We start from the raw sequence: 13572 nt of genomic DNA, 5'->3' as shown, positions 1-13572 counted from the left end.
CGGCCCCCCCCCCCCCCCATCTCTGACCCCTAGTGTCACACGGAGAAAGGAGGAGTTTGTGAAAGGGGAAAAAAAATAAAAATAAAATAAATAAATAAATCTATATATGCATAAATAAATTATGAACAGACCCACTTCCTCCTCCTCCCACTTGAATATGGTGTTGATGCATGTTGTTATACAGTGCGTTTAAAATGGGGGGATGAGGTGGCGACCGGCACAGACCCACCTCTTGCCCAGAGAGCATGCGGCGCCCGTTCACCCCTCATCTCCGCACAGAACCCTAAATGTCTACATGCTACATATGAGAGTGGGCACAGGTCCGGGGAGGTGGAAATGGTAGTACATCCCACCACCTAAGTGCGATCATGTGCCCACTCCAGATCCTATATATGCATGTGTCGTGAGAGTGTTATAAGTGAGTGTCTAAGTTGTATATTAAAATTAGGGCCCAGGACCCCACCAGCCACGGAGATGGATGATTCTCCCCGTAGCTCAGTAGTGCACCAGAACCCCAAAACCCTGTTTGAGTGGTGGTGTGGTGGAGTGGGCAGAGGAGGACGTTGGGATGGGGAGGTGAACTGAGGTGGCAATGCCCCCCCAGGGGACCAGCTCCCCCACTGACCCCAATAGGCACCCCCACTCTCCAAGATCCACCAGGGGACAGAGGCTCTAACAGAGATACCTAGGAGGAGGTGGCAGCCGCACCACCAGGGATCAAGGCCACGGACCGGCACATAGCCCCCGAGGACCAACTAGAACCAGGGCCAGCAACCCAGACCCATCCCGAAACCGTCCAGACGCCCCAACCCGATTCCCAGCCCAACACCCAGCCCCCCAACCAGAGAGGCCACCAAACCCCAACCGGGACAATCAGCCAGGAGTGCCCAAACAGTCAGAGATAGAACACCACAGCGACCAAGAGCGCCCCCCCACCCCAAAAAAGCAAAAGACCAGTCCACCCATAACAACACCCACAGCGAGAGCGCCCCATGCAAATGAGGGCACACACCCAGCGAGCCCAGACTCCCCCGGCCCCACAGCACACAGCCCCCCACACGAAAGCCCCCAATATACCCCACCCCAGTCACAGCCCCCCACAGCCCAGCCCCCCAGCCAAGCACCACGCCGCGGCCACCGCCAGGCAAGAAGCCGCCCAGGCTGAGCCCGCCGGTCCCCCCCCCCAAAACCCCCCCCCCCCCCTTGTGTCCACGGGACATCAGGAGTGTCCAAATACCTTTAGTACCGGTAATATAACAAATGCAGTTATGTAACACAATCCTTCTTGGCATGACGTTTGTGTTTTTTATACACGTCCAGTTTGGATATTGATGGAAAATATGTAACTTGAGCTGTCGACATGAATCACAATGGTTATTTTTAAATTCTCCGTCTCTAAAGCTTCAAAATGATCTGTTGTTTGTTGTAACATGGCAACAAACCGTGGACTTGTTTTAATGCAAGTCTCAGTTATGGCAACGTTCTGTATTTTGACAGTTTTTGCGCTGCAGCCGGAGCACATTCAGAACTATTTCACCAGCACGGCTCACGTATTTGTAGGAAACAGGAAAGTGAACATTTTGTTGTTGGTCAGGGACGATAAAAGACACTGCTAGAGCCTCAGACACAAAGTTGACCTGGAAAACTGCAACTTTTAACAGATGACTCCTCCCACACCCACTATCATGGGTCAGAGGAGGCGTCCCTGTGGTCCAGAAGAGGCTCGTGGGCTGCCAGGTGATGACTGGTGGTTCCTCGTGATGGCTGCTACGTGGATTACCACGCATTCGTTTTGCCCCAACACAAAGGTGGAGCAGTTCAAGCGTCTGGGTGTCTTAGTCAAGAGTGACGTTAGATGGAGCGGGAAATGGATCGATGGATCTGGGCCCGTCCTCAGTAATGAGGGTGTTGCTCCGGGTCGATTGCTGTGAAAAATGAGTGGAAATGCAAAGCTCTTGGTTTACTGGTTTGTCTACGTTCCAACCCTCACCTATAATCACGACTGAAAGACTGAGATCCTGGATCGAAGCTGCTGAAATCCTTTGTAGGCGGCCTGACGGCGTTAGAGATCAGCTGAGGAGCTCCTGCTCCTCTTCATCATAAGGAGTCACCGAGGAGCTCCTGCTCCTCTTCATCATAAGGAGTCACTGAGGAGCTGCTGCTCCTCTTCATCATAAGGAGTCAGCTGAAGTGGTTCAGACGATGGGTCACGGCTCCTCCTTCTGGAGGTTTTCCAATCACGCTCCACCTGGAGGAGACCACAGGACACTCTGTCCTCTCTGGCCCTCCTGGACCTGTTGCCTCTGTGACCCGGATCAGATGAATGGATGGAGACTTCAGGTGTCCAGCATCAGCAGAGGTTGATAAAAATCACCAACCTGGTCTTGTTTATTTGTTTATTATTTATTTCAGCACATACACAGGACGCGGTTAATGTTTTTAATTCTTTAAACAAGTACGGTGAAAGATTTGTCAGCTGTCTTCCTGTTGTCCTGAGACTTTGCCAGGTGTCAGTGTGAGAGACCAGTAAATATAATTCTGACCTGTACAAAACCATTAGGTACCAGGTAGAGCGATGTACTGGTACCAGAACTGTATAAACCAGTGTAAACGCTGCACTCAACACTTTAATTTCTAAGAAAACGGATTAATGTGTAATTTTTCTGACTGTCTTCCTACAAGGTTGTTGTTTTTGTGGCTCTTGGTTCCGAGTTTAAACTGAACATTTTAACAACTTTTATTTTCTTTTTCTTTTAGATTTACCATTTTTCCAACGGGAAAGGATTTCCAGGGGAGCACGAGTTCAAAGACCGGGTCCAGTTCATCGGAGACATCAACAAGAAGGACGTGTCCATCCAGCTGAACCCGGCCCAGTTCAGCGACAACGGGACCTTCTTCTGTGACGTGAAGAACCCGCCGGACGTGAAGGGAACGCAGGCTCGGACCGAGCTCAGGGTGGTTCTGAAAGGTATTTATCATTTTTCAGGTTTTCTTTAATGAATATATTTGAGCCGTGATTTTTCTGACCGGAGTGTCATTTTGGACGCTGTAATCCAGATTACATCGTGGCTCACTTTAAACCACACCGTAATTCCCCGGATAAACACAGCAGGATTTCCTCTAAACCACATGTAAACCTGATTTGAGTCCTCTCTAAACCTCACATCTCCTCCAAAAACCAAACAGCCGATGCAGCTGCAGCTTAGAAGAAACACTTTTCGATCTCCAGCAACAGTTTAGAAAACATCTAACCGAGTCAACGTTTGAGGAGATTTGTCAGATTTTTATTCTCTAAACCGCGACTCTTATCTCTCGAGTCATCTAGAGTTATGAGAGAGCTTCTTCCTCATGACAGACTCTAAAAAGACTAGAACTAGTGTAGTCACAATAGGTTTTGTAGCAGAGTACAAATACACAGTTTTAGACAAATACCACTGAGTATTTGTGGAAAAGGTCTTGTTTTTTTTTAAATAATAAACTGCTGTAACAGAAACGCAGCAGGTTTGTTCTTGTGTTTGTTTTTTGTGAAGTGAACGAGTGCGTGTTTTAGCTTGTTATCTTCAGGTCTGACGCGTTCACACCCCTACCGGGGGGGGGGGGGGGGTGGGGCTCAAATATGCACCACTTCCTCTTTTTAATAATGGATTTCACAAAATGTTCCTTAAATACGCAGAAGTTTTACATCTGCTCTCTGGAGTTTGTTTCCAACAGTGAAGGTTTTGATGCAAACGCAGTTTAGAAAATAACGTGCATGAGATAAATTGGAGTATGTTTTGGGGATGACTCTCAGCTACTACCACCCCAAATTTTAGTTCTATATCTTTAGAATAGTTATAGCCATTTTTTATTTGCTAAGGTCAGTAAGCTGTGGCAGCCATCTTGAATCAAGCCAACGCCAAAAAGGTAGTCGGTTGTAAATTTTCGTGTGGGATTTGGGATTTTATCAAAATTTGTCCAGTGGATTGTGAGATATTTCGCTAACAGATAATACCACACAGGCGCCTTCGCCTTTTTGTAGCAGCTTATTCAAAAAACTGGATAAACTATTTTGTAAACTGAAAATAAAATACAAGAATACGTTTATAGAACATTTACAAAGGAAATGCAAATAAAAAGTGCAGAATCAAAATACTGTTCTAGTACAAGTAACTGACAGTATTTTTTACTGAACAATATTTTTTCTTATCGTTTTAATTTCTGTAAATATCTGTTCTCTTTAAAATCAAGTTACAACTAGAAATATTGCTTTTATTTTTATTTATGTTTATCAGTGTGAGAGCTGAACGACTGCTGAAATTTGCTGAATAAGCTGAAGTTGTTAAAGCTAAAAGAAGCAGGAAACCAGCTAAAAGTAGCAAAACACCAACTAACAGCTACAGTAGGGAAATGGTAGCTAAACCCTAAAAGTAGCAAAATGCTAGCTAAAAGTTTAAAGTATTGAAAGGTTAGCCAGAAGCTAAAAATACCAGAAGCTAAAAGTAGCAAAAGACAATCTGAAAGACTAAAACTGAGCGAGTATATATTATAAAACATTATTTGAAAGAAGTGAAGAGAACTTTGCTTTTATGGGAAAATGTGAGTAATGCTAGCTAAAAATAACAAAAAGCCAGCTAAAAATGGTAAAATACTAGCTAAAAGTCAAATTTAGCAAAAACACTGGCTAAGAGCTGAAAGTATCTAAAGGTTTGTTAAATGATAAATGTAGTAAAACACTAGGGAAAAGCTAAAAAATAATAATTCTAGCTGAAAGCTAAAAATAGCAAAATGCTGGCTTAGAGCTTTTAAAGGAGATGAACTTAAAGTCCATCAGGAAGCTGCTTCTCCATCTTGAAATCTCTAAAAACGGATATCAAGCAGATGGTGTGAAGATTTGTTATATTTTGGCTGCAGACGCTGTTCTGCCTCCCGACACCAGCTGATGTCAGTTCCTAAAGTTTATTTTGGTGACGTGTTTTTTTTTTTTAGCTGATGAACATTTAAATTTATGAGAAAGGAGTTGAACTTGTCGTGAAAGCAGCGACTTGTTTCAGTTTTCTCAGCGGTGTGTGTTTATTTCTGCGTGTGCGTTTTCACCGTTTTTATCAAAGCATTTATGCCATTGAACGTCTGCACATACAAAACTCAAAAATAAATCCTAAAACGTCCTCATGGATTTGATTTTATTACGATCATTACAGTGATCTTTATTTTTACGTGCATGATGGATAGTTTTTGCATAAGTTAGGTACTTTGTGTTGTAGACAATAAAAAATTAAAATGGTTAAAACGCCTGGACAGATGCATGTTATTGCTGTAAATCGTTTCTTCGCCCGGCCCTGACTTCCTCTCCGTTTCTGCAGAGTCCTTTCCTCAGAGCCAAACTGCGGTTCTAATCGGAGGAGTTTGTGGCGCTTTAATCGTTCTCATCATCATCGCCGTAGCTGCGTGCTTCGTCATGCGGGTGCTCCACAACCGGCACGAGTACGAAGGGTGAGTAAAGTCTGCTCCACTTTGCACTTTCACTATCGGTTAACCTCCACAGAGGGGTCTGAATTCAGCTTGTTTTGTTTGTGAAGGTATGGAAACAGATATTTAACACCACTCTCCTCGTTCTAACTCCTGCATGGCAGCTGGGCCACTTTCTTCACCTGTTAAGAAAAGAAAACAGCTTTTTCTAGTTTTCAAATGCTCCCAACTTTTCTAATCAGCATGTTTTTATGCATCGCTCTGAGAATGAACATTTTTAACGAGGTCGCTGCTGTTAGCGTTGAAGCTAATTCAAAGCTAGGAGCTCTTCTTTGAGCTCTTCTTTGAGCTCTTCCTCGAGCGTTTTTGGGAGCTGAAGCTCGTACTCCTGAGGTGTTTGGGGTTGCTGTTTCGGTTGGTGCTGTCATCTTCCTCCATCCTGTGTCCTGACTAACATCACATTAACATTTTCTGTTAACGCCATTAACGGGTCGGTGTCTCGTCACGCAGTGTTCTTACTCGCAGTCATGTCGCTTGATTACAGCCAGCCTTCGCTTTTATTAGGAGTTGTGTGATCCGAGCAGATCCGAACATGCTTCCCTCGTCGGATCCTTCCACTCGGAACCAGGGTTCTAACTGGAGTTCTCTAATGAAACTTCCAGTGTTCAAGTTGGCAGCAACAGTGAAGGGCTCTGATCAGACAGCCCGTTCAAAAAGTTTAAGCCTGTCCCGGTAGATTCACGGAACAACAAAAATAAATGAATACAGAAAAGGTCTAGCACAGGGCTATTAAACTGGCGAGCCGCGGGCCGTTTCAGGTCTGCGGGTGACTTCAATCCGGCCTAGGACTGTCGCAATAAACAATAAATCAATTACTCGCACGATAAATGAAAATTATCGATCTAATTTTAATTTATCGGCTTTATCGTCGCTCTCTTTCTACTGAAGACACTGGATGACACAAAGATCAACTCCGGTGTTCTTCACTGACCCCTCCCTTTCTATTTTTTCGTTTTAAAATCTGTTTTAACGATCCAAAATCGCGTTTTTGGATCGTTAAAAACGGCTAAGCTGTGAAGCTAAGCTAACAGGCCGACCTCGGGAATAAACCTCCGTCTTGCCGAAGCTCCAAAATTCACGGTTGAAACCCGTGCCTTGGTGTAAAAAGTTTTTCTCTGCAAAAAGAAGCTGAGAACTTGTTTAATGTTTTTTTTTTTTTTTTTTTATTAAAAGCTTTGTGTGAAAAATGCTGTGCTAAAGAGCTCAAACCACACCTAGCGTCCGCCATTTTGAGCACTGAAAAAAAGAGAGAGAGCCCATGTCACATCAAGAGGCCTCCCTCCCATTTTTCTTAAAGAGACCCACTCGCTCCCTCACTGATTCAAACCAGTTATACTGCCATCCGGTGCACAAAAAAGGTACTACACACAAAAATTAACCAACATTTTTTCTTAAATTTGACAATAATTACTAATTACTGTCAAATTTCAAACAATATTATCGTATATCGCAATAATTTCTGAAATGATTAATCGTCCAGCAAAATTGGTTATCGTGACAGGCCTAATCCGGCCCACTTCACTTTTTTGGTGTGTGTTCTGTTTATTGCATTTATGATTCAATGCAATAAAATAAACAAATTTAAAAGGTAACGGATCATTGTAAACTTTGGTTTATGATTTTAGTTGCTGGATGTCCAGACCCCTGAGCAGTTTTGTTGAATAGCCCTGGTCTAGCGCATCACAGTGTGTGTTTAAGAATGACTCTCAGCTACTACCACACCAAATTTTACCTCAATATTCATGTAGTTCGTTGACGTCGCAATTTTTGCGTTTGCTAAAATTGATTAGCTGTGGTAGCCATCTTGTATAGGGTTGACCCCAAAAGTCGATCAGTTGTAGATGTACATCTGATGATTACGTGCTGCGAGTTTCTTTAAAATCCGTTGAGGTTTTGAGATATTTTGCTGACAGGCAAACGGGGTTGACTTGCAACGAGTAGCCCTCAGAATATGTGTTGTGAATTACTCTCGGCTACCGCCACACCAAATTTTAGCTCGGTATTTGCAAAATTGACTGTGTTATTATAACCGCTTTTGCGTATTATATTTAATTAGCTATGTCGGCCATCTTGAATTGGGTTATAGGTGGTAGATATCCATCCAGAGATCACTTTCATTAAAATCTGTTCACTGCTTCATGAGATGTTTTGCCAACAGACGCTAACAGACTGCTCTTTTTGAATGTTTTCAACATTTTTTTTTTACTAATTTATTAACCAACCTGATGCTACAGCTTTAATCCTAATTTTTTTATATATTTATCCACTGATCACTTCTGCTTGTTACTACAACTTACATTTTGTCAAATAACAAAGTTCTTTTTATTAAGTAGCAGAAATAATAATATATATATATATATATATATATATATTAGACTTAAAGGTACAAGAAAGTTCAGATTAAGTGAAATAAAGCAAACATTTATTATAATTTATTAGACTTTTGTGGATCAGACCAACAGTTTTATTTAACAAACTGTGGTTTTTACTAGAGCCTGATCGATACGGAAATTTTGGCCATCGCCGATATGATATTGGGAGGGGAAGGCTAATGCCGATACAATGGTTCCCTACCATTATACAAGCAGGGTGCCCCCCCCCCTCCCCCCAGTCAACAGAACCGAGTGCCCTGCCTCTCCCCCCACTTCGTGACAACTATCGGTATTGATGTAGCGCTGGGCGCAATACAAACACGCTAGCAAAAATGCTACTGACATACCAATCCGCACACCCTCCCCCCTCGATAAAACCCGCAGCAACATAGCACTAAGCTAGCAGGTGGTTATCAACACAGACGTGACTCCGTCCCCCGACAAGAATTAAAAAATAAAATACGACGAGCTTCGTCCACCCCCAAGAATCTAAGTAAACAGCTACTTTTAAACGTGTTGTGCACTTGAAAGTCTTGAAACAGTCTTCCCAACGTGCGTTCACATTTTCCATCCTCCACTATTCACCAAGTTATCAAGTGTGTTACAAAAATATAAACTGAACAATGCAGCGACTGTATTGAAAGCGAAAGTTAAAATGAACGGCCATAATTTGAAAGTAGTCCTTATGCGCCCTCTGCTGGATACATTGTACAATTGCACCATTTGCAAGTAAGGACATGGCTCATTCCCAAACTTTTAGGGATGAAAAGTAGAAGTGTTTATATCAGCGCATAATGGGACAGTTATCACCGATACGTCCTCAAACGCCTATATATCGGTCGGGCTCTAGTTTTTACTTCACTGCAACTACTTTTTCTTGAAATTTTAACAGATAAAATTCAATAAAACCAACATTTAAATCGACACCTTCAAATTGCTAATTTCAGCCAAAAAGGTATTTATTTCATAATTAAAACGGATTCTGCAAATTCTTTACAGATTGGAAACAAAATCATCGAAACAATTTTTCATGACTGTTTTTTTTTTTTAAGGAAAAGGAAATTAAATTAAAACGGTGAATTCAATAATTACTATATTTAAAGTCAGCAGTCACATTTAATAAGGATTTGTTTAAATTTATGATTACTCTCTTAAGATTTTAGTCTTAAAAAGCTCCACATCCATAATAAATATTTAAATTATTCCCTTATTGTTTTGTCAGAGAGTAGATGTTTGTCCATCCTGAAAGTGTAGCATGGTTTCATTTCCAGTCATAATTATTTTAAAAGTTACTTTTTTACCACCCAGATCCCGTCAGTGCTGCTCTCAGCTGCTTCATGTCACTCATCACTCATGGCTTTATTTTTCTGTCTTGTGTCCCATTACCTCGTGTGTTTGCACCTCTGACTGCTCCACACCACGGCAAACCGTAACCCTAAAACTAGATGTACGACCCTGGAGAGCGTGAGCTCTCAGGCTCCGCGGCCACAAAAGAAGGCGGAGTCCAGGCGGGAGGGCTCCACGTGTTCCAGTCCCTCGGGTCCAGTACAGGTAGGAGCTGGGGGACCAAGAAATCCACCGGAGGCCACAGTTTCATCGGCTCACGGTGTTTTCACACATGGCTTAAAACGCCTCTCTCTGTATATGTTTATAGTAAAACTGGAAATTCTTTGCTCAGTTTTTGTGTTTAGAAAGCTGGAAAAGTTTAAAAAAATCTAAAGGAAATAAAGTTATTTGTGCAGTTATCTAAACACAAACTAAAAAATAAATAAACCACAATCTCAAATCCAGAAACGTTAAGATGCGTAAAATGTAACTAAATGCAATGATTTGTTAATCTCATGAACCCATATTAATAACATAATAAACATAAATTATTAAACTGGGCATAAAAAAAATCAGGTAGTTCTGAATTTAATGGCAGCAACACAAAATTAGTTCTAGGTCCATGTTTCCCCGTTGAAAGCCTCCCTTGATAACGGTCTTTTGGAGGGAATATTTTCCCGATCTGGTCTATGTATGGATGCAGTTCGAGAGGACACGGAGGTAGTTGGAGTGAGGACAGAGGATGAAGAGGACAGAGTGAGGTGGAGGAGGAGGACTCGCTGTGGAGACCCCTGAAGAGGGAAAAGTCGGAAGAAGAAGATGATTTTCTCGATCTTGTCTGGGGGAGAAGTCAAGGGTCAGCGTCCTGCTGGATGTTTTTTTTTTTCTGGATTGGAACAGATGTTCTAAAACCCGTAGGTACTTTTCTGCATCATTGAAGCCATTCCAGATGTCTAAACTGCCCATGCACCCCTATACCATCAGAGAGGCAGGCTTTTGAACTGTGTGCTAACAGGCTGGACGGTCCCTCTCCTGTTTAGAAAGGAAGAGATAGTGTCAGGTTTGGATCCGTCTGACCACAGAACAGTTCTGGACTCGGTGTCTCGGTCCATTTGAAACCAGCTCTGGTCCAGAGAAGACGGCAGCGGTTCTGGACGGTGTTCACACACGGCTCCTTCTTTGCCTGATAGAGCTTTAAGCAGCATGTGTGGGTGGCACGGTGAACAGTGTTCCACAAATCGTTGTCTGTAGCGTCCCTTTGTCCAGAACCAGACCTGTGTTTGACACCGCGGCCCCTGGGGGCCTGAAGGTCACGACCTTCCAGTGTGACTGCAGCCTCGTCTTTTAGGCTCAGAGGTTTCTACAGATTCTTCAAAAGTCTCTTGATGTTTCGAACTGTAGATCAGAGTCGGAGAGGTTTTATTGTCATTTCGGCCACGTACAAGCACGTGCTGAAATGAAACCGTGTTCTCCACGATCACGGTGCAACATGGAACGTAACATGCTAAACAACACACAGTGTAGATGCGCAGCAGAACAATAAATACAAACAGACTTATAATAAATGCAAAAATACATCTAACCTGATCTGAACATTCTAATCTGAACATTCTAATCTAAACAAGTAGTTAAGAGACATGTTGATTAGTACATGTGTAGGTGGTGCTGTGTTACTGGTGGTGGTTAGATGATGGGATATTCAAAGTTTCATTGAGGAACTTTATTCTGAAATCGTTCTTCTGTTTAGACGCAGTTTATCACAGACTGGTGAACCTCTGACCATCTTTACTTCTGACAGATTCAGCCGCTCTAAAATGCTTTTTCGTACCCGGCGCTCTGACCTGTTGCTAATTAACCTATTGAGCTACAAAATGCTCCTCCAGCCAGTTCTTAGTACCAGTTTTACATCTTTTTGTTGCCTCTGTCCTAACTTAAAATTAAAAAACAGTTGATGAGAATTAAAAATCATTGCATTCTATTTTTAAACAATATTCCAATATAAAAATAAAAAAAAACAGGAAATATTGTAATTTTTGTTGTGGTTTATGTGGAAATAAAAGCCCTAAACAGCTACAGCATTAAATCATCTAATAAGGACCTGTGGAGGAGTGAATCAGGTGGGATGTTATTCATTTATTTTTTATAGTTATCTGTTCTTCAAACATGCGCCTGAGTCGAATAAAACATTTTAACAATAAAACAATTTTGATAAGATTGGATTATCTTTTCAGACCCTAAATTCTAATCCTGAACTAAGTTTGACTTTTATTTCCTGTTTGCTGACGAGGTAATTAATTTTAAAGCATCTATGCAGATAGTGATGCACATCACTCAGCTTTTACTATGAACGTGGCGTTTTTACATTGTTTAATGTGTAAAAATTATAAATAAACTCTAACCTGTAGTAGATGGGTTGTTGAAAAAGCTAAGTTTGGAGAAATGAGACCAAAGTGGGTTTTTGTCGTCGCTAATGGCTCCGAACTGTTCAAAGCTGTTCACGGAGAAGTTATTATTTTTTTTTTTTTATCCATTTGTCGTTGAATTCTTTGGATATTTAGACGTAAACGATACGTAGCTCTTCAAAAACGTCTAAGAGATTTAGATTATTTCTGTTGAACTAACCGTGTTTTGAAGATCTTACTGCGAGGTAAAAGTAAAAAATGTAACGTTTTCACGGGTCGCTGTGAACGTTTAAAGATTTGAACAGTTTTCGGACGACAGAAATCCACTTCAGTCTCGGCTGCTTTCCGACTAGCCGTTAGCTCGTCAGTCCCGTCAGGTGTAAATTTGATCTTTGTTAAATGATGCTATTTGAAAAGGCAGGTAAGATGTTACTTATCTATAACTTTTACAAAGAAACCATTCCTTTTAAAATGAACAAAGGTGGATTATTGCTGTTTATTTGACAATAGATTCAAATTTTGTAACAAAGTTGTCTAAAATCACAAATTCAACGCTTGTTTGATGTGAAACGAGTGTTGTCAGTAAAGCTCCTGTTCGTCATGTCCCGCCTCTCACTGGTTGTTTCTTGTTTGTGTTGTGCTCCAGGGCCCGGTGATATACGCCCAGTTGGACCACTCGGGCAGTAAAAGCTCTTTCCATAAGATGGAGCCGGTCGTCTACGCTGACATTCGGAAAAACTGAAGACGGGGACCAAAAAAACTGCAAAACAAAATAATAATAATGAAAACACACTAAAAAATAAAAAGTTCGAGACCTCTCTATTAGCTGCTCTCGGGGAGGGAGGGAAGAGTTCACCAGGGACAAAAAAAAAAGGTGCCGTTTCTTTTTTTTCTGTTGTTTTTTTTTTTGTCCTCTGAACGCATGAAGTGTTCTATGAAAATGTCTAAACGTGCTTTGCTGGTATAAAAAAAACAAAACAAAAAGGCTCCGTTTTACACAATATATGAGCCTTGAAAAGACAGTAAGTTTATCGCCATCATTCCAGCTGTAACAATATAATTTGTGATCTGTGTGACGTCGTGCCCCGTCCTCACGCCCACGAGGTGAAACAAGCTAGCAGACTGTTGCACCGACTCCAAACCACGAGAGAAAACTCTAAAATCTCTTCTTACGTCTTAAAACTGCAGACTTTTAAAACAAAACATTCCTTTGTTTAGTTGCACACGTTTGCTTTAATTTAATTTCTATCGACTGACCAAACAGCGAAGCTTTTACTAAATATAAAGTGATTTGGTTTGTTTTGGTGGTGTGTCAAAGATGGCGTCGTGGGTCGTGAAGCACCGGGGGGGGGGGGGGGGTCTTGAGAAAATTTACGAAGCTTAACGATAGTCCGCGGCGTGTTCAGCCGCAGTCGTAACAAAGAGACGAACTGTGGGCGTAACTGGATAAAAGTAACGTCATTGTTGACCTGAAGCTGAAAAGTTTCTTCTTCTACGTTTATATTTTGACCATTAACATGAGACGTTCCGAGGTTTTCCCGATTTCTTTTGGGGATGAAAATAAAAGTTTTGGGCCACAAATATAACCCTTCTGTTGTCACCTCAACCCCTGCAAGGTCTCGTTTGGTTCAGTCCACTGTGTTACGACTCGGCGTTGATTGTCCTCGTTAAAGACGGCGTCTCGGTGGGCGGGGCCTGTTCGAGGCTGCTCAATGACTCAAAGTCTCCAGAAAACGCTTCGAATTTCACTGGTTTCTGTTCGCGACCAGTGAGCCGTGCGGCTTTGTTTCAAGAGGCCAGTTTTTGAAAATGGCGACTTGTTTTTTTGTGTTTGCACGACTGTATTCTTGGCCGTGCACGTTATGTTACGCCCACCTGCAGCAGTGGCCCTGGAGGGCCACCATCCTGCACGTTTTCGTTGTTTCCCTGCTCTTCAGATCTTCACTTATTTATTCCAATCGGGTGCG

At 42.1% G+C, this 13572-nt stretch overlaps 1 protein-coding gene across 1 annotated transcript in view; it reads left to right on the top strand.

Annotated features, from left to right (window-relative positions):
- mpzl1l (myelin protein zero-like 1 like) overlaps positions 1-12927 on the top strand; it is a 23999-nt gene extending 11072 nt beyond the window's left edge. Inside the window, exons 3-6 of the mRNA XM_037687246.1 lie at positions 2758-2968; positions 5340-5469; positions 9323-9428; positions 12252-12927. Coding sequence (XP_037543174.1) covers positions 2758-2968; positions 5340-5469; positions 9323-9428; positions 12252-12347 — 543 coding nt within the window. The 3' untranslated portion in view covers positions 12348-12927. The remainder of the gene's footprint in view (positions 1-2757; positions 2969-5339; positions 5470-9322; positions 9429-12251) is intronic.
- Positions 12928-13572: the final 645 nt, after the last annotated feature.

This window comes from Nematolebias whitei, chromosome 14 (assembly GCF_014905685.2).
Source record: "Nematolebias whitei isolate Nwh7 chromosome 14, NemWhi1, whole genome shotgun sequence".
NCBI lineage: Eukaryota > Metazoa > Chordata > Actinopteri > Cyprinodontiformes > Rivulidae > Nematolebias > Nematolebias whitei.
The sequence above is the reverse complement of the archived record's forward strand: the minus strand, read 5'-3'. Positions and strand labels throughout refer to the sequence as shown.